Genomic DNA, 22,120 nt, shown 5'->3' with positions numbered 1-22,120 from the left:
AGTTTTTTCCTTAGAAATGATAAAACTTATATACAGGGCTTCTTTGTGAGGACATCACCACTACATTGTATTCAATGAGAAACTTCATATGAGAACTGTTTCATTTATCACTAGGCACTAGATGAACCAGCCAGGACTGAAAGCAACTCCAAGGCCAGCGTGTTAGACCTTCCAGTGGAGGTAATGACTTCAGCTTGCCCTGCTTTGGCGTGCAATGCCCAAACTCAATGCTAACCCCGTTCCTGGTTTCAATTCTTCCAGTTGTATTTCCCTGCACAGCTCAGGCAGCAAACTGAAGAGCTCTGTGCTACCATTGATAAGGTCTTGAAGGACTCCTTGTCTATGGTAATGCTGTAGAGTAGAATGTGCTATTCAAACCTTTGCTTTGCTTTTCTTCATTTCCTTCTGTCTTGCCATGATGCCTCATAGGCTTGTTCTTTCCTTTCCTTTTCTTCTTTTCTTTTCCAGCATTCTTCTGACTCTCCTTCACGGCTCTCACAGAAAATGTTGGGTTCCGAAACAATCAAAGTATGTATGTATTTATTACATTTTGCTGTGCCATTCAATTTCCTGAATAAATGATTTCAAACTGCCATTCAAGGCTCAGTTGTGAGTTGAGAAACCAACACACTAGTTAGTAACCAGACTACACACAGTAAAGTATAACACTGACTTTTACTTCTGTTTGTTTACATGAGTGAACAATATATCAATCTGTACAGAATTGCCACATAAAGTTATCTTTAGCTGCGGATCAATTTCAGATTTTGTGAATACCAATATTCCAGGATGCTGAAAGTTGGCATTTTGTGGATTTACATGTCAAGTTTGTAGCTTATGCTGATCTTGGACTATAGCTTCAGTATTAATGTAATTTACATACACTTAAAAGTGTAGAATTGGGATGTGAAGTTGACCAAAGTAACATTTTATTAGCTTTCATATGGGTGATAGTTTTTCAGTTTTTTTTCCTTATTAGCAATTGAATTGATTTCCATGTTCTGTGACTTAAAGAAGCAGAACTTTGGAGGCACTGGTCTGTCAGAGTAGTTCTGTGTATTTGTTTCCTTCTCATAATGTAGTGATCTTCATTTGCTAGGACTAAGTATATGGTTCCTTATTTTTATTGCCTTCCAATGCGTAATATAGCTCTTCTCATCCCAATTTCAAAATTCATTTTGTTTGTCTTTTATGGGTACCAATATTTCTCTTATCACTTTCAGCTTTGTTTCTTTCTTTCAACGAGTACAAATGCTTTCTGCATGAACTGTGTACCATGGAACATTGTGTATTTGAAGCAAGTTTTGAGTGTATAAATATTCATGACTTAAAAGAGTGGTCCTAACTTTTACTTGAAACATTATAGAAAATATCATGAATAACTAATGGAATTACTTATTGTCTTTGCTGTTATGATATTAGAATTTCATAAGTAACCTGGACACCACTCCTTGTTGGATATTTTGGAAATAATTTTTGCTATTAGGTGTGTGTGTGTGTGTGTGTGTGTGTAGCATTGGAAGTTTCCTTTTCTTCAAGTATTTATTATGTGCCAAAAGAAAAGTCAAGTGGAAATTCTAAGGAGCTCACTACAGTTGTAGAAGAGATGGAATTTTACTGAGATCTGCATGTGGAACGGGGTTAGAAAGATCAGTGATATTATCTCCAGGCAAAGGCATGGTAATGTATGAATTTCCTGAGGCAACATGACTTGTTTCTGCGAAGATGTTGAAAAAGACAATGTATTTGAAGTTTAGTGATGCACAGTATAAAATTAGAGAATATGTTTGTCATGATATGACATTTGGGTCTCGAGAAAAATGGAAGGACATGAAAATGATCATTCTGGCTGTGGAAAGAGTCTTCTGAGGAGGTCAGGAGTACAGTTACTGATGGCAAACTGGAAAGGTGGGTTCAAAGGAACCATAAATAAGCAAATGTGTTTGGGGCTTGATAACAATTCAGAAATGAGCAATAAAGGAAAGGAGCCATAAAGGAGCCCTGCATCACTACCCAGGGCAGATGACAGTGAAATAGATAAAGTATAGTGGCAGACAGAGTGGTAACTTAGATAGTGTTTGATTTTGAATTGTTTGAAGTCATTGAGTCTGCAGCTAGTGGAAGAGATGGCCACACATACTGTGAGCCTGTAAAGAATTTCGAGGAACACACATTTCAAACTGGTAGAGATAGAGCCAGTCAAACATAGTGAAAAGGTTCTGTTAAGAGGAGAATCAGAATTCCACAGGAGTGGGACTGAACCAGTGACCTGGGCCAGAGCAGGCCTCGGACAGTGAACTCCATGAGAACAGGAGCAGATTCAGACCAGGGTCATTGGCAGAAATGGGACCAGGCCAGCAACCTAGGCCAGAGAAGGCCTGAGGCAGTAAGCAAAACAGGAGCAAGACTGAACCAGCTACTTAGGTTAGAGTGGGCCTGAGAAAGTGAGCTCCACGGAATAAGAGCAGATCCAGTACAGAGACATTAGCAGACCAGGATTGAACCAGGAACCTGGGCTAGAGCAGAGCTAAGACAGAAAACTCCACAGGGGAGTAACTATTGAGTGAGTGAGCCAGAGCCAGAGTCAGCTGTGGGTCTGGACGTGAATCTGGAACCTTCAAGGGAGTAGACCTAAGCTAGGACCCCTGTGGGTCTGGGCATGAGTCTAGGACCTTCAAGGAACTAGGCCTGATCCAGGACCTCTTCAGGTCTGGGTGTGAATCTGGGACCTCTGAGGGATTAGGCAGAATCCAGAGATCTCTGCCAGCCGAGGTGTGAGTCTGGGACTTCAGATGAGTAGACCCGAGGCAGGACCTCTGTGGGTGCAGGCATTTGGGAAGTCAAAGGGAATTGGCGGGAACCAGAAACCTCTCTGGTTCCGAGCACGAGTCTGGGACCTCTGAAGGAGTAAGCCTGAGCCAGGTCCTCTGTGGGTCTGGGCACAGTCAAGCCTGGTAACTCTGAGGGAGTAGTTTAGAGCCAGAGTCCTTTACAGGACCAACCCCAAGCCAAGGACCTCTGCAGGAATGAATCCAGACCAGGGACCTTTACAAAAACAAGGATGATTCCAGGTTCTGGCTATTACAAACAATGCTGCTATGAACATAGTTGAGCATATACTTTTGTTGCATGATAGGGCATTTCTTGGGTATATTCCCAAGAGTGGTATTGCTGGGTCCAGGGGTAGGTGGATCCCGAAATTCCTGAGAAACCGCCATACTGTTTTCCAAAGTGGTTGCACAAGTTTGCATTCCCACCAGCAATGGATGAGTGTACCCCTTTCTCCACAACCTCTCCAGCAAAGGCTATCATTTGTGTTTTTTATTTTAGCCATTCTGACAGGTGTAAGATGGTATCTTAAAGTTGTCTTGATTTGCATTTCCCTGATCGCTAGGGAAGTTGAGCATGACCTTAAATGTCTTTTGGCCATTCGAACTTCTTCTGTTTGTAATAGTCAGAACCTGGAAACAGCCTAGATGCCCTTCAATGGAAGAATGGATGAAGAAAGTATGGAATATATACATATTAGAGTACTACTCAGCAGTAAAAAACAATGACTTCCTGAATTTTGCAGGCAAATGGATGGAAATAGAAAACACTATCCTGAGTGAGGTGAGCCAGACCCAAAAAGAGGAACATGGGATGTACTCACTTATATTTGGTTTCTAGCCATGAATAGGGGATGTTGAGCCTATTATGCGTGGTCCTAGAGAAGCTAATTAAGAAAGTGAACCCAAAGAAAAACATTTAGGCGATGAAAGGAGACAGAGACAAAGACCCACATTGGAGCACTGGACTGAAATCTCAAGGTCCAAATCATGAGCAGGAGACAGAGCATGAGCAAGGAACTTAGGACCGCGAGGGGTGCACCCACACACTGAGACAATGGGGATGTTCTATCAGGAACTCACCAAGGCCAGCTGGCCTGGGTCTGAAAAAGCATAGGATAAAACCAGACTTGCTGAACATAATGGACAATGAGGACTACTGAGAACTCAAGAACAATGGCAATGGGTTTTTGATCCTACTGCACGTACTGGCTTTGTGGGAGCCTAGGCAGTTTGGATGCTCACCTTACTAGACCTGGATGGAGGTGGGTGGTCCTTGGACTTCCCACAGGGCAGGGAACCCGGATTACTCTTAGGGATGATAAGGGAGGGGGACTTGATGGGGGAGGGGGAGGGAAATGGGAGGTGGTGGCGGGGAGGAAGCAGAAATCTTTAATAAATAAATAAACAATAAAAAAAAACCAAGGATGAACCAACAAGAGAGGCGTGAGACAGCAAACTCTAAGAGAGTGGAGCAAAGCCCAGGGGCACTGAGCGACCTCCAGGAACACAGAGTGACCAACGTGGAAACTAGAACCATGGCACTGACTGTGCCATGAGGAACAACCATCTGAGCCTTGGATTCACTGGCACCTAGAAGATTAATCAACAGAATCACAGACATCACCAACCACACCTATTAGAGGAAAAGATGAGTAGAAAAGGTAAGAACACACACAACACCACAAAGAACATCAGTAAAACCTAAAGACCCTCTAACACCACAAAGAACATCAGTAAAACCTAAAGACCCTATAACAGCAAGAGTTGAACCACTAAATACAGATGAAGCAGAAGAAAATGATCTAAAAATAACTTCAGAAGAATGTTTGAAACTTTTAATGAGGAAATGAGAAATTTCCTCAAAGAAATGGAAGAAAAGACAGACAAAAAATTGGAAGACATCAGTAAATCTCTTATAGAAAAACCAACAAAAAGCAATCAAACATATGAAAGAAACTATTCAAAACATGAAAACTGAAAGAGAGACAATAAAGAAAACACAAGCTGAAGGAATTATAAAAAATGATCAAGAACAACAAACGCAAACATATACAGCTGATAAAAGAGCTGGAAGAGAAAATCTCAAGCACTGAAGATACACTAGAGGAAATAGACTCATCAGTCAAAGAAAACATTAAATCTAACAAACACTTAACCTAAAATCTCCATGAAATATGGGGCACCATGAAAATGCCAAACCTAAGAATAATAGGTATAGAAGAAGGACAAATTCAATTCAAAAGCACAGAAAATATATTTAACAAAAAATCATAGAAGAAAACTTTCCCAACCTGATGAAAGATATGCCTATGAAGATCTAAGAAGTTTGCAGAACACCAAACAGACTGGATCAAAAAAAAAAGTCCCCTCACCACATAATAATCAAAACACTAAACATACAGAATAAAGAAAGAATATTAAGAGCTGCATAGGCAAAACGCCAAGTAACATATAAATGCAGACCTATCAAAATTACACCTGACTTTTCATTGGAGACAATGAAAAACCAGAAAGTTGTGGTAAGGATTATGCAGACATTAAGAGACCATGGATGCCAACCTAGATTACTATACCCAGGAAAACTTTCAATCACCATAGAAGGACAAAAGAAGATATTCCATGACAAAACTAGATTTAAGCAACACCTGGCCAAAAACCCAGCCCTACACAAAATACTAGAAGGAAAACTCCAACCTAAGGAAGTTGGCTACATCAACAAAAACACTGACAATTGATGGCCTCATAGCAGCAAATCCCAAAGAAGGGAAAAACATGCAAATTAACATCACTAATAATGGAAACTAAATTAACAGAAGATAGCAATAACTTGTCATTAATATCCCTTAATATAAATGGACTCAACTCACCTATAAAAAGGCACAGGCTAACAGATTGGATACAAAAACAGAATCCATCCTTCTTCTGCATACAAGAAACACACCTCAACCTCAAAGACAGACATCATCTCAGAGTAAAGCATTGGGAAAAATATTCCAATCAAATGGACCTAAGAAGCAAGCAGGTATAGCTATTTTAATATCTAATGAAATAGATTTCAAACTAAAATTATCAAAAGAGACAAAGAAGGACATTTCATATTATTCACAGGAAAAATCCATCAAGAGGAAATCTCAATACCGAACATCTATGCCCCAAATACAAGGGCACCCTCATATGTAAAAGAAATACTTCTAAAGCTTAAATAATACATTAAACCCCACACACTAATAGTGGAAGACTTTAACACTCTCCTCTCACCAATGGACAGGTCAGTCAGGCAAAAAATAAAGAGAGAACTAAGGGAACTAACAGATGTTATGACTTAAATGGACTTAACAGACATCTATAGACTATTCCATCCACACAAAAAGAATATACCTTTTTCTCACCACCTCATAGAACCTTCTCAAAAATTGAACACATACTCAGTAACAAAACAAACCTCAACAAAGACAAAAAAAATTGGAATAACCCCATGTATCTTAGCAGATAACCATGGTTTAAAACTAGAAGTCAACAACAATACTAATTCCAGAAAGCCTACAAACACATGGAAATTAAATAATGTTCACCTAAATCATCAATGGGTCAAGAAAAAAATAAAGAGAAATTAAAGACTTCCTAAAATTCAATGAAAATGACCACACAACATACCTAAATTTATGGGACACAATGAAAGCAGCGTTAAGAGGAAAGTTCATAGCACTAAATGCCTACATAAAGAAGCTGGGGAGATCCCACACTAGTGAATTAACAGAACATTTGAAAACCTTAGAACGAAAAAAAGCAAACTCACTCAAGAGAACTAGACAGTACAAAATAATCAAATTGAGAGCTGAAATCAACAAAATAGAAACAAAGAAAACAATACAAAGAATCAATGAGACAAAGAGTTGGTTCTTTGAGAAAATCAACAAAATAGACAAACCTTTATCTAAACTAACCACAAAGCAGAGAGAGAATATCCAAATTAACAAAATCAGAAATGAAAAAAGGGACATTACAATCGACATGGAAGAAATACAGAGAATCATCAGGTCATATTTCAAAAACCTGTACTCCACAAAACTGGAAAAGTTAAAGGATATGGAAAACTTTCTGGATAAATATCACTTACCAAAATTAAATCAAGATCAGATAAGCAAATTAAACAGACCTATAACTGATGAAGAAATAGAAACAATCATCAAAAGTCTCCCTACCAAAAAAAAAAGCCCCAAACCAGATGGTTTCAGCTCATAATCCTACAAGATTTTCAAAGAAGAACTAATATCAATACTCCTCAGATTATCCACACAATAGAAACAGAAGGAGCATTGCCAAACTCTTTTTATGAGGCTACAATTACCGTGATACCCAAACCACAGAAAGACATTACTAAGAAAGAGAATTGCAGACCAATCTCACTCATGAACATTGATGCAATAATACTAAATAAAATACTGGCAAATCTAATCCAAGAAAACATCAGAACCATCATCCACCATGATCAAGTTGGCTTCATCACAGAGATACAGGTATGGTTCAACATATGAAAATCTGTCAATGTAATCCACATATAAACAAACTGAAATACAAAAACCACATGATCATCTCATTAGATGCCAAAAAAGCTTTAGATAAAATACAACATCCCTTCAAGATAAAAAGATAGAGAGAGCAGAGATACAATGACCATACCTAAACATAATAAAAACAATATACAGCAAGCCAACATCCAACATCAAACTAAATGGAGAGAAACACCCAGCGATCCCACTGAAATCAGGAACAAGACAAAATTGTCCACTCTCTCCATAATTATTCAATATAGTTCTTGAGGTTTTAGCTAGAGCAATAAGACAACAAAATGAGATCAAGAAGATACAAATTGGAAAAGAAGAAGTCAAACTCTCACTATTTGCTGATGATATGATAGTTTACATAAGCGACCCTAAAAATTATACCAAGGAACTTCTACAACTCATAAACACTTTCAGCAATGTAGCAGGATACAAGATTAACTAAAAAAAAAAAAACCAGTAGCTCTCCTGTACTCAGATGATAAAATGGCTGAGAAAGAATTCAGAGAAACATTACCCTTCCCAATAGCCACAAATAGCATAAAATATCTCAGAGTAATTCTAGCCAAACAAGTGAAAGACTTGTATGACAAGAACTTTAAATCTTTGAAGAGAGAAATTGAAGAAGACACCAGAAAGTGGAAAGATCTACCATGTTCCTGGGTAGGTAGAATCAACATAATAAAAATGGCAATCCTATCAAAGGCAATCTACAGATTCAATACAATGCCCATCAAAATCCCAGCAAAATTCTTCAGAGACCTCAAAAGAATGGTACTCAACTTCATCTGGAAAACCATAAACCCATGATAGCCAAAACAATCCTGTATAATAAAAGAACTTTGGAGGCATCACAATCCCTGACTTCAAACTTTACTACAGAGCTACAGTACTGAAAACAGCCTGGTATTGGCATAAAAACAGACAGGAGGATTAATGGAACTGAATTGAAGACTCGGATATTAATACACACATTTTGGAACACCTGATTTTTGACAAAGAAGCAAAGAATCTCAAATGGAAAAAAGAAATCATATTTAACAAATAGTGCTGGCATAACTGGATATCAACATGTAGAAGAATGAAATTAGATCCATGTCTATCACCATGCACAAAAATCAGATCCAAATGTGTCAAAGACGTCAACATAAAGCTATCTCCACTGAACCTCATAGAAGAGAAAGTAGGAAGTACATTGAATGCATTGGCACAGGAGATTACTTCCTAAATGTAATCCCAGCAGCACAGACAGTGAGAGAAACAATTAACAAATGGGACCTCTTGAAACTGAAAAGCTTCTGTAAAGCAAAGGTCAACAAGACAAAATGGCAGCCTAAAGAATGGGAAAATATCTTCACTAACCTCACATCAGACAGAGGTCTGATCTCCAAAATATACAAAGAACTCAAGAAATTGGTCATCAAAAGAACAAATAATCCAATAAAAAATGTGGTACAGACCTAAACAGAGAACTTTCAACACACGAATCTAAAATGACTGAAAGACACTTAAGGAAATGTTCAAGATCATTAGTCATCAGAGAAATGCAAATCAAAACAACTCTGAGATTCCATCTTATACCTGTAAGAATGGCCAAGATCAAAAACACTGATGACAACATATGCTGGAGAGGATGTTGGGTAAAGGGAACACTTCTGCATTGCTGGTGGGAATGCAAGCTGGTACGGCCCCTTTGGATGTCAGTGTGGCGATTTCTCAGAAAATTAGGCAACAACCTTTCTCAAGACCCAGTAATACCACTTTTGGGTATATATCCAAAGGATGCTTAATCGTGCTACAAGGACATGTGTTTAACAATGTTCATAGCAGCATTGTTTGTCATAGCCATAACCTGGAAACAACCTAAATGCCCCTCAACTGAAGAATGGATAAGGAAAATGTGGTACATTTACACAATTGAGTACTACACACCAGAAAAAAAAAAAAGTCTTGAATTTTTCAGGCAAATGGATGGAGCTAAAAAAAATCATTTTGAGTGAGGTAACCCAGACACAGAAAAGCAATTATCATATGTACTCACTCATTAGTGGTTTTTAAACAAGCCCACAAATCACAATCCTAGAGAACCTAGACAACAATGAGGACCCTAAGAGCGACATATATAGATCTAATCTACATGAATTGTAGAAAAAGAGCAGATCTCCTGAGGAAATTGGGAGCATGGAGACCATGGGAGAGGGTTGATAGGAGGGGAGAGGCAGGGAGGGGAGCAGAAAAAATGAAGAGCTCAATAAAAATCTATAAAAAAATGAGGAGAATCAGAAAAGTGTGCTGTTATGAAAGCTGTCAGAGTCTCTAGTAGACTAAGATTATTTGATAGACCAAAAGGCAGGAAAAAAGTAAGTGTTTAATAGACTAGGATTGTTTAATAGATCAAAAGGCAGGAAAAATAAGTCTAGAAGATATTTTATAAGATTTGATTTATATATTTTGAAACTATATTGCTGATGAATTATTGGCAAATTATTCTCAAAATAAAATTTTATGACTTTGTTAGAATGTAATCATTTTTGAACATAAAGATTTTCTTATGAAATAAAGTAACCTTGTATTTATAAGTTTTTAAAATGTGTATTCACATATATATATTTTATCTTTCATCTTTTTTATACCTTTACCTAATTTTCTTCAGGCTCTTGCATTTTCATATATTGCTTTCTATTCCATGCATGAGTCTGTTTATTTGGGAATTTAAGCCACATACAATTATTGTAATATTTGTTGTATCACTACTGACTTCTGTTACTAGTAATTAATATTTTCAACTTAAAGCTTTTGTCTTTATGGTATTTTGACCAATTTCTATTTTTATTTTGGTAACTAAAAATTTATTCATTTAAAATTGAAAATTTTAGTTTGAAAATTCGTATTACATTTTCTTACTTTTGTGGTTGGACGCACACATTGAGGAGAGTGATTTTGGGTTTATGTAAAGCTCATAAATGCCTTTTTCAACATTATATAACACAGTATTTTTTACTTGTTACTTGTTTTTAATCAAGCCAAATATGCAAATTCATACTATTTTTTCATAGATTTTGTAATTGTGTCTGAAATTTTATGTATATACTTTTTAATTTCTTTATTGATATTTTTCATTTTCATACATTTAAATTCTCATCTTTATTGTTTTTTTATAATTGTGTTGAAACTTGTTTCAACCTAATCTATTTGTCCATATTTTGTGAACTTCATCTATGATTAAAAACATCTTCATTTTGTTCTTTGAGCATAGTTCCTGGGTTGATAAAATGGTTCAGTGAGTAAAGACATTGTCCCCCAAGGCCCATAGCCTGAGATCTACCTGCTGGGCTCATATGACAGAAGGAGAGAACTGGCTCCTGCAAGTTGTCCTTTGACTTCCATGTGCATGATAAACACCCCCCACAAATCAATATTGTAATTATAATTATAGTTGCACTAAATATAGGATGATGGGTCTTTTCTTTGATCTCTGTCTACCTAGATTTTCTTTCTCATACTTATAAAGTATTTTGGCATCATGAGATTCGTAACTTCTAGAGAGTGACCATTTTTAACTTGGCTCTGTCAACACTTTGAATATTGACTCTGTATATGACATCACTAATTTTCCTGTAGATGTCTAGAATTGCCTTTCATTTTATGTATCTCTACTGTTGCTATTTCTGGCCTTTTATCTAGAGTTCTTAAACTTCTCCCCTTAATTCTGTAGATACGTTTTTTTTTTTTAGGTGTGTCTGATACTTAGAATAGCAATAGTAGCTCCCAGTACTAGGATTTGTCAATGTTGTCAAGGTTTCCTCTTTATTTTCGGAGTAAGAGGAATGCAGATGCTCCCCATCCAAATGCTCTGCACAGGGGGGACCCTGAGCCTCATCCTGCTCCCCTGCACCTCTGATTTTCCAGCTCTTTTCTAGTCATTGTTCTGGTTGTCATCACTGAGAAAGCACTCAGCAGGGGAAAAAAGCTGTTAGGCTGTGTGACCATGTAATAAGCTGCTTCCTCTTCTGCAACCAGCACAAAGGAGCATGGTGACACAGTTTACTTCCTAACTCTGCTCCTTTGCTTGCCTGATCCCTGATGTTGCAAACAAATTGTAAGACAACAGAAATAAAATATCCAAATTCCAATAGTCAAAAACTAGAGAATAAAATAATACCTGCCATCATTTTGAAAAGAATAAAGAAATTTTGAAAAGAATAAATAAAAAGAATAAAGAAAAGAATAAAGAAATGGGATAAAGAAAAACATTTGTTTGTTTTTGAGGCTTGGAATGGCAAAAATCATGCTGTTGTGCTAGTGTTATGCTGTGCTTGTGTTAGATGAATGTGATGTACTGGTTATACAAAAGGATAGAGATGCTGCAGGGAAAAAATCCATCTAGAATCAGATCTTGATTCAAAAAGGAGTGTGTTATGGTCTAACTCCCTCCTCCAGAGTTAATAAGTAAAAGTAATCACTGATGTGGTATTGTAATGTAGGGCTTTTAAAATGTTTTTAAATCATGGGGATTAAGTCTTAATTGGCAGGATTATGAAAAAGACCAGAGAAAAGTTTCTTACCCCTTTTCCATGGGAGGAAACAAGAATTTTCAATCTGAGTGAGAAAACAGGACCTCACTACTCAATGAGCTGACTTAAACCTGTTCACCCTCTAGAACTAAGAAATACCTGTTGTTTACAAGCTCCCCAGTGCATTGCATTTTGTCTAAGACAGTCAGACATTATTCACTGATAAGTAAGAGGGAATGGCTTGCACTGTAATAGGACAGAAAATAGAAGACACAAGTTCAAATGTAGGATAGTAATGCTGAGGCTGAGAAAATAAAGAATTTCCTGAATGATGTTCTTATTTCACAACACACACCTTTCAGTGGAGTAAATTTAATATCTTAAATGAGCACCCTATTCTTCCAGTTCCTTCTCTTAATTATTATTTCTCTGCTTTCTTATCTACCTTTCTTAACTGACCGATGTGAGGGATACACAGAGATCAGTTCCTAGGTTTCTCATTCCTTTAGTACTGCCACCTAGCCTCTTCAGGCTCAAACCTGTTCCTGGAAAACCTTGTTCTAACCTCAGAAAGTAGACCTAAAAGAACAAATATTGGGGGATCACCAACACATATGGAGTGGGCACAGGTGACATTGATGGGTCTTTATTTAACATGAAATCAAGTTCTGGTTGAGAGTTTCCACAAGAATCATTTTATGTTTCAAATACAAGTGTGGAGGTAAGTGAATCAGAGTGACCAGGTAGGGCTTCTATTCCTGTGTTACAAGTCATTTGTCACATAAAGAGAGGGATGCAGGGAAATGGAAATATTAAACATAAGACTATAAAATAGATGTAAGCTAGGAGGTGTTAGAACTAGAATACAATTAGTGAGGGTAAATAATTGAGAAATCTCACTATAGCATAACTGATAGCAGAGGTATTAGACATATTAGACATGAAGGTATGAAGAGGTAAAGTTTTGAGGAAGGGGCATTTGAAGCTGTAATTTCCAAGAGCTTTCATGTTATTCTTGGAAGTAAAGTTGGGTTTGGTCTTCAAAGTAAATGAATGAAATGGAATGAATGTCTTTGAGTGTAAGGGGCTCAAAGAACAGGCAGAACTGAAATTTTTAGTGACTTCTGTGACAGCCAAAAAATTATAGAAGAAATGTGATGAGGAACTAACTATAGGACTCATGGTTAACATTATCAATAAATATGAGGAAATTGACAGAGTTTTGACAAATGGTTTCTGTTAAGAGAATAATGAAGGGCTATTAATTTAATGAAGTAAGTTTCAAAGATAAATGGAATTTTGAATAGATCTTTATGATTCATGGTTAGAAAGTCTCAGTAGAGAAAAAGATGCATCTTCTTAAATTTTGACCACTTCATTATTCACTAATTATGGAGATACTTAATTATTTTTATTTTCATGCAGACTCCTTCAACTCACCCAAGAGCAGCTGGTCGAGAAACCAAATATGTAAGTATCTTTCTTACTATGCTTGCTACTTTTTCAATGGAGGCCTGCTCATATTTTAAAGGGAAGTCAGCTCTATAGTCATTATAATGGAATTTATTGATTTTTTCATAAATGGGAAGGGATAAGATGCGATGATTGGTCTACACATAGGAAATTGGATTGTGTCAGGTGTACAGCATCAAGTAACCTTATCAACCAAATTCCTTCTTAAATGAATTCTTGTTTAATCTGCTTAAGCTACACAAACCAGAACTGTACCACCTGCCTTTTGTACCTCCAGTTTCTAAAGCTTAGATGACATTTATTTTTGTAAGTACTTCTTGAGCTTAAGAAATAGTTTACCCATGTGCTTGACACATTGAGGTTAGTCCGTATTCAAAGGAATCACCAGATTAAATGAATGATTAGTTTGTTGTTCTTCTGTGTTTAAATTATCAAGTAATTCAGTGTCTATTTATGAGAAAAACTAAATCAGAGAGCTGGAGAGATGAAATTTCTTAGGGAATGAGAGCTCTGGCTTCTCTTGCAGAGGACCCAGGTGTGTTTTCCAGCACCCACATGGTAAGTCACAACCGGCTGTGACCCCAGGTCCAAAGGAATGGCTGTTTTTTTAAAATTTTGGCCTCTGTCAGGCAACAAGCACTCATGTGGGGCACATACATGCAGCCAAACAATATATAAATAAATCTTAAATAAGAACACTACACCAACAAATATGTAGGTGTGTATTCACATGCTCAGCACTCGATGCGCACAGAGCCTTACCCACGTCTCTCAATCATGTCGTAACTGTGGCCCGCATCTGCTTCTGCACAAACATTCTAGTATAAGCGAGACAGTTTCCCAGTAAGTATTGAACATTTAATCCGAAATAGCCCATTAAACTACTCCTTCTCCAGGACACACTGCTTTTGTTCTAATCTGTGTTTTCATCATTATCAAGGACAAATAGCTATTAAATGTGTGTTGTGTGCCATGCTATCACCACGCTTCACACCTTTCTGCCTTCATTTGGATCTCTCTAAGGCAAACAATAAGCCCAGGGGATTATTAAATTTTATCATACTCATGAAATGATGGTTATGGGATGTGTCAGGAACATGGTTCAGAGCATTTCCTGGAAGCGCTTTCTGTCAGTTTCCATTACTATTGGAAGTTCTTTGGAGGAATGGCTGAAAGACTGGAGACATTGGTAGGCTAGACCCTAGTGGGAACTGCTGCTTCTTGGGTCACTTACTTCGTTTTACGATGCCTTCATTTTCACCCATAAGATAGGGGGTGATGGTAGCTTTCTCATATGATGAATTTATGGTTTAGATAGTCCTTATGTGAAAAACTCTTAAAGCAGTCTCAACGCACTGGAGTTATTAATACATCATAGGCCCTCTCTTTCTTTGTTCTTCATTTTTGCATTTATCCACACCTCCTCCCTTCTCTTGCACCTATGCACCTATCTGCTGTTTGAAGACTAGAAGCCTCATGATTTGGACGCCTTGATGCTTTACTGGGCAAAAAGAAAAAGCACTCTTTAGAAATGTGTGTGTGTCTTAACTTGTATTTTTTTTTTTTGCATGTGTATGTGCCTATATTACCTGCACTTGTGCGGATATGGAGACCAGAGGCTGACATCATGAGTTTTCTCAATCACTTTCCATTTTATTTACCAAAGCAGGGACTCCCACTTACTTGAACTGGGAGTTTGACACTTTAGCTAAAGTAAGTAGCTGGATGAGTCTAGGATCACTAGTCCCTGTCACCCGAGTACTGAGGTTTTAAGGGGCTCACCATGCCTGGTGAAGGTACGGGTAAGGCCCGGGGTCTTAAGGTTTTCACAATGACTATTTTACCCAGGCTCTTAGAAGGTTCTTTATTTTTAAACCTTATCAAAGGAGGTTGTTTTTCCATCCCCATAGCTTATGAGAACAGTTGAGTCATTTTAAGTTAACTATGAATCATTGAGCAAATTCAGGATTAGATTAGAACAAATATAACTTTGATTCTGCTAAGATTATTGACCTTAATTAAAGTTTGTTTTTTGAGCAAGAAGATCTGCTTTTGACTTTCTCTTACAACATAACATTTAAATTGTGTGTGGCATCTCAAATATGTCCGTGTCTTAGAAAGATATATCTTTTGGAAGAGGACATCTTATAATGCCAGATATAACCAGGTGTTTGGTGTCAACTTATAGATAACTCACACTTACCAACACACAGCTATGGCTACTGTGATTACTAAGAGACAGTTGATATGTTTACTTTGAGAAGAAAATAATGATTTTCGGCCGGAAGTTCTGTTTATCTCTAGGCTGTCCTCTTATGTCAACTATCTGTCTTAAATACAATATATTCTGACTTTTAAAAAATTAACGAGGGCATAATTCATTTTTGAAATTCTAGTGTAATGGATAAAACACATGATATTTTATCTAAGTACAAATTGAATATTTTTAAGTTATTAATTTCTCATTTTAATTTTCCCATGTCCTGTGAGAGGAACTATGAGAAGTCTCTAGACTAACAGTTTAGTACTTCACTCTATTTGTGAAATTAGTCATTTTCACAGAAATATACGTGCCAAGACTGCAGGTTTTATTAACCTGAGGAGAGTTCTAGATTTGGTTCAAAAGCAGGGGCCGTGCAGGGCACCAGTCTGTGTACCACAGAACGGGCAGGATAAGGGAAGAATTAAAGCCAAGAAGAGAACTGTGTTGTACTGAAGCTATCCTGAGCAAGTTAGCACCCAACACACCAAATCCCTAGTTTTAAATATAACCCAAGGATCGTTAGTAGTGGAAAACCTAGTTAGTGTTTCCTAACTCTGTTGTCCACTTTCCCACTTTTCTTCAGTGATTTGACAAATATTTATTGAACACCTACTATGTACAAGTCCATGAGGGGTCAATGGGTCCATGAGTGGCTGCAATGGCAAGATCCTCACTTCTGAGATGTAAACTCCAATAGAGGACACAGATGTAACCAAGATAGCAAGTCAGCTGTATCTACGTTCTTACAGAGATGGGAGAAATGGCCAGAGACTTGAATGACCTTGAAAGAGACAGAGTGGGGACTTCCTACTGTATCAGCATGTTAGTATGCGCATGGGTTTTCAATTGTCCTGGGGTGATTATAATAGGTTAATTAAATAATAAGGGGTTTATGAATAATTATTCTAGTGTGCCTCCTTCTTAAAAAGAGAAAGAAAATTGGTGGAGAACAAGAGGAGGAGAATGGAGAAAGGGAGAGAGGGGAGGAAAAAAAAAGGAAGGAAAGAAGATAAAGGAATGGAGGGAGGGAAGGAGAGAGGCCAGTAGACAATAATGTTCTTTCGGTCTTTATTAAATATCTAACTCTCGTTTACAGTATGGATCAATGACACTTTCATTCGTTTAGATTAATTAAACTTTTAACATTGCTTCTCCCAAGGTATGCTTCAATTAAAGACTATTTTAAAGTAATTTAGCTGAGATATTCTTAAGCACAAGAGACACAAAATAGGGTTCACAGCATATTAAAATATAGTGTTAGGTCTTTTGTATGATCAGATAGAGCAGTTTATCAACAATATTTCATTAAACTTTTAAACAGATGCTAAATTCAGCAATAATAGCAAGCAACAAATAAACTTTCTTTAAACCATTCATGAGTCCCATGAGGTGAGTTTTGTTATTATTAAATTTCTGGTACCACCCACTTTTTTTCTAGTGCTTGGAACTGAACTCAGGCACTTGCATATGGTAGGCCACTGCTTCACCATTGAGCTGCATCCCAGCCTTCATTCTGAGACAATTGCTTTCCTCTGTGTGAGTTACTAAATTTTATTTTAAAGCACAATTTCAATTTTCATTCAGTCTCTTAGATTTGGAGGAAAAACTTCCTCAGCATTTGCCTTTATTATTCTCATGAACTGTCACCTGCATAAATCTATTTCATTCATATAATTTAAAAATTACAGCATGCTGCTGGGCAGTGGTGGCACACACCTTTAATCCCAGCAGTCAGGAGGTAGAAGCAGGTGGATCACTGTGAGTTCAAGGCCAGCTTGATCTACAAGAGCTAGTTCCAGGACAGGATCCAAAGCTATAGAAAACCCTTTCTGGAAAAAACAAAATAAAAAACCAAGAAAAAGCCCCAGCATACATTCACAGTAAAATTTAATATTAGAAAATGAAATATTTGTGCTTCTAATGAATTTGTCAGAAACCCTTGGTTTTGGAGTAACATTTATTTGATAGTAACATATTTAATGAACTTTTCAAATTTTATGAATTACTTTTAAGTTCCATAAAAATGGTACAGCCTTATTCAATATATGATAGTTTATAGGTAAAATCTCATTTTAATGAGCTCAAGGGACAGAAAATGTCATTACAGTGGAGGAATATTGATCCTTAAATATCACAATATATTGAAAAATGTGTCAAGCCTTACTAAGAATATTTTCCACTTTATACACAGATATTCAAATAAAGGTCATCTTCTCTCATTTATGCAGCTTACATATTCTTGTTGCTATGCTTGGAGGTGTTGCTATGCTTGGACTGACTCAGGTGCTGCTTAGGACCAGGCACAGATTTTAAGGGAAAGAGACTCAAATCCCGCTCGAGATCCAGATCTGCTTCCAGAGATGAGGCCAGAGGTTGATGAGTTACAGAAGAGTTGTACACAATGGAGGTGGGAAATGCCACTCTACCAATGACTTTCACGTATTCCTCCAGTTCGATGAGCTTCTGCAGTTATTAGTGGGTGAAAAGGGCTGAGGGAGGAGTGAAAGTTTACCATCAGGCTCTGCTCCACTAGGATGGAGAGGACAGAATAAGTCCTATGTCTTATATTCATGAGAAGACAGAATTTGACGCAATTTTAAAGTTTCTCCATTATGGGTTCCGAGGGGATGGAGCTCCAGACAGCAGCAAGGGGCCTGCTGGCACTTTATGATTTTGGTATTGTGCCTTTGCAAAGTAAAATGGATTTCTCCCAAGCTGGCTAGCGTAGCTGGGACCCTCTACAGTCATTTGTCTTTCAGACAGTCACAGCTTCACTCGGTAGGCTTCACTGTTTTGGTTCCTATATTGTATGGATCCTAGTTGTAAGAAAGGAATGGTTGCACGTACTTCCGTTTTCAACAGGAAGGTCATGAGGTCAAGCCCACTTTGGGTTGTAATGAGACCCTATAAAACAAAGAAACAACACACCCCGAAACAAAACCAACCAACCAAAATATAACTAACAGAATTTCTTTGGTATTCAAAATGTAACTTTACTGAAAATGTGGTCTACTTTTTTATAGAAATGTTATTTATCTTTAATTATTTAATTATATTCATAGAAAACAGTGTGATGTCTCATCTGTGCATACATTATAAAATCCTTGATCAAATTAATCAACACACACACACATATATATCCCTACCAAATCATATTTTTTTTTTTTTGTTTTTTATGTTTTTTTTCTTTGGTTTTTGGTTTTTCGAGACAGGGTTTCTCTGTGATTTTGGAGCCTGTCCTGGAACTAGCTCTTGTAGACCAGGCTGGTCTCGAACTCACAGAGATCCTCCTGCCTCTGCCTCCCAAGTGCTGGGATTAAAGGCGTGCGCCACCACCGCCCGGCCAAATCATATTTTTGTATGTGACAAGAATTTTAAAAATAGTCTTCAGTGGTTTTGGAGACCATACTATTTGTAACTACAACCCTAGACAGCACAGTTGATGACTCCCACACTCAGCCTGCATGAAGTTTCACTGTAGACTGCCTTCAGCATCATCTTTTATCTTCCCTCTGCTGGGTCCACCCCATCATCCCTAGCCTCCAGGCACGTCACTAGGAAGTACAAAATATTATCAAGGAAAATGTGAAATACTAACGAGTTGTAAAGATATGATCCCCAGACAAAAGGAGTCAAATGCAGGAACCAGTCACAAAGATAATATTAACAGGTTCTCTAAAAATTTTGGAAGTGTGTTATTTCCATTCCTTACTCAAGAGAGTTCTGTTACGTTACTCTCTTAATATAAATATGTTTTGAGAAAAATATGACTTGTTTTTAATTTTGGTGTCAGTAAACATAAATATCTACCATATTTTTATGTTTAAATAAAATATGGATTGAGCAAACAGACGATATTACCTAACCTTGAAGAATCATTGGTATCAGGAGGCAGGGCTTGTACTATTAACACAAGAAGAAAAACAGCACATAGCCTACTCTGTGAGCTAAAATGCAGAGGATGTGTGCCGCATTGTTCAAAAGAACCATTTCTTGGTGTCATGCTTTTTCTATAATCTCACTAATATCCATCATATTTATATTTTCAGGCAAATCTTTTATCAACATCCTCTACAGCGTCTGAGAGTCAACTGGTATGTACCGTGTTCTAAGTTGTTTACCTGCTTTGAACATTCTTATTTCTCAAGACAACTTCAGCTAAAGAAACTGAAGAGATAATGAGCTTGCTCACAGGTGTAACAAAATTTACTGATGTTTTACCAAAGTCGCAGGATGACTGCTTTCTTCAACCCAAACTCCTACTAACTCTGAGCAGTGATTTTACAAAAGATTGAATCGAGTTAGAAGACAATGCAATTTGAATTTACAGAGGAGATCACTTCTTGATAAGAGGGATCAAAAAATAGTTTGAGGAGATAAAAGCAGATAATGTGGGGTGGCTTCTGGATGTGTGGAGATGAAGGAGACAGACTCCTTTGTACACTGAAGGAACAACCGGAATCTTCAATCATACAGTACCCAGTTCCTCCAGGATAGAATCAATGCTTGCTGACACAGTAGCCATGGAAACAAATTACACTTACCATGTAATTTGCATTTACAAATTGCAATTACATTATAAAGTTAACTTGTTCCCACTTTAGATCTGGAAATATTACATGCTTTTCATTTTAAAAATAATTCCTATTTGTTTTTTGAGAGCAGTGTTTGGAAGTCAAGAGTGGTTTGACCATGCTCATGTGAAAATTTATTCACCACAGCATACAAAAGATATAGTTTTAGATGTCAATTGATAAAATGCATGCCTGTGAATTTGTATGCTACATACATGCTATTAAAAATTCTATTTTAAGGGAATACTTAAAAATATACACACATTTAAGTATCAGAGTCATAAAATAAGGTATAGTACAAACAAGTTATAAATACAATAAAACTCACTTAAAAATCTATCAAAATATCCCATATGACTGTGTTTGTGTTCTCTAAGAGAAATGAAAAATATTGCTTTGACTTAAGGAGGAGGTCTTTGCAGGTAATTTAGACCAGTTTTTTAAAGAGTCCAAAGCATGTCTTGACTAAGTTTTAATTTGAGATCTCTTCTGAGGTATAGTTATGCTTATGAAGATGTTACTATCAAGCAAATCACAAAAGTATTGACCTGACAAATCACTTTGATTTCACCTCATGAATTTATTCTATATTTAAGATTGCCCAAAACATATTAAACCAGGAAAGAAATATATACATATAGTATCTTATACTTAAGTGACATTATTTCTGATTATAATTCTTTCATTTCCATAAAAATGTTACCATTATATTCCATGATCAACACTCCTCAGATTCAATTCAGAAAATGGGAGTATATAAGATCAATTTTGAAAAAATAAAACCACTATATTCATATATATGAGTTAATATTTATATATGTTTAAAATACATATTTACTGATGATATTACAGGTGATTACACATATATCATGTATGTGTGTCTAGTGTACAATATTTATTAAAAAATAGTATACATTAGTGTTAAATTATATAAATAAATTCATCAATTTGAAATAAAATAAGCAGTTACTGTGGCAATTATTTGACTCAACTATAGGCCAGAAATATCGTAAGCTTATTTAAGTGAAAATATGCGACAAATTATCATCCTGGCACAAGTTTACTATCGATCTTAAGTGTACAGATTTGACTTCTGAATGATAAAGTAATTTCAAGTTTTAAAACCTTTTCCACTTGGCCTATCTGCCTGCTTGTCATCATTACAAGTGTGCATCTCGAAAGAGTCATTACTTCAGCTATTAAAATATTTGCATTCTGGGTTTGCGGTCTAGCCCAATGGTGAAGAACTCTAGCATCCAGTGGTGTGAGTGTGTGTGTGTGTGTGTGAATGTTTGTGTGTTCACCTACACACATTATGTATGTGTTTCCATTGTTTTTTCTAGGAGCCAAATGATGTAATATTAAATTTGAGGAACTATTTTGGCAACTCTTGAGACTCACTTAATAGCTTCTCCTCTATAACAACCAACACAATAGTTAACAACTCGAATGGAATCTTCCACTCTAAGTGGAAGTTGGAAGAAGTACTGTACTAGTCTGAAGGGAATTTTATGAGACTTACATAACACGACAACCTGTTTTCGATATGGTCTTGTGGAAAATGGAGACACTTTGACTGCACTCCAAACCCCTAGATTATCAAAAGATGTGAGAAGTCATTTTATAGGCAGTGAAGTGGAGGCTGCAAAAGTTTAATTAGATCATCTAAGATCATAGCATTAATGTTTATCCTTGTTCCGTGTGGTTTTCAAAAGGAATCATTGTTATTGATTTTTAATAGTTCAGGAGGCTTATGACACTTCTGTTGAGTGAATTGGGAAATGGACCTCTGGAGAACTGTCTGAGATTTTACATTGTCTGTTAAATACGATGACTTAATGAAGATGTGCCGACAGAGTGAGGGCAGATTGCACAGGGGCATCTGGGATGCTGGACAGTGCTT

At 36.8% G+C, this 22,120-nt stretch overlaps 1 protein-coding gene across 16 annotated transcripts in view; it reads left to right on the top strand.

Annotated features, from left to right (window-relative positions):
- Positions 1 to 22,120, top strand: part of Mlip (muscular LMNA interacting protein) — a 234,116-nt gene that overhangs the window by 141,682 nt on the left and 70,314 nt on the right. For 7 of the 16 annotated variants that reach the window (XM_057768671.1, XM_057768666.1, XM_057768667.1 and 4 more), the window contains 5 exons: positions 115 to 180; positions 262 to 345; positions 469 to 528; positions 13,333 to 13,377; positions 19,693 to 19,737. In XM_057768671.1, coding sequence (XP_057624654.1) covers positions 115 to 180; positions 262 to 345; positions 469 to 528; positions 13,333 to 13,377; positions 19,693 to 19,737 — 300 coding nt within the window. The remainder of the gene's footprint in view (positions 1 to 114; positions 181 to 261; positions 346 to 468; positions 529 to 13,332; positions 13,378 to 19,692; positions 19,738 to 22,120) is intronic. The other 9 variants (XM_057768681.1, XM_057768676.1, XM_057768675.1 and 6 more) reach the window with 3 other exon arrangements.

This window comes from Chionomys nivalis, chromosome 4 (assembly GCF_950005125.1).
Source record: "Chionomys nivalis chromosome 4, mChiNiv1.1, whole genome shotgun sequence".
Lineage (NCBI taxonomy): Eukaryota > Metazoa > Chordata > Mammalia > Rodentia > Cricetidae > Chionomys > Chionomys nivalis.
This window is presented reverse-complemented; position numbering and strand designations above follow the sequence as displayed.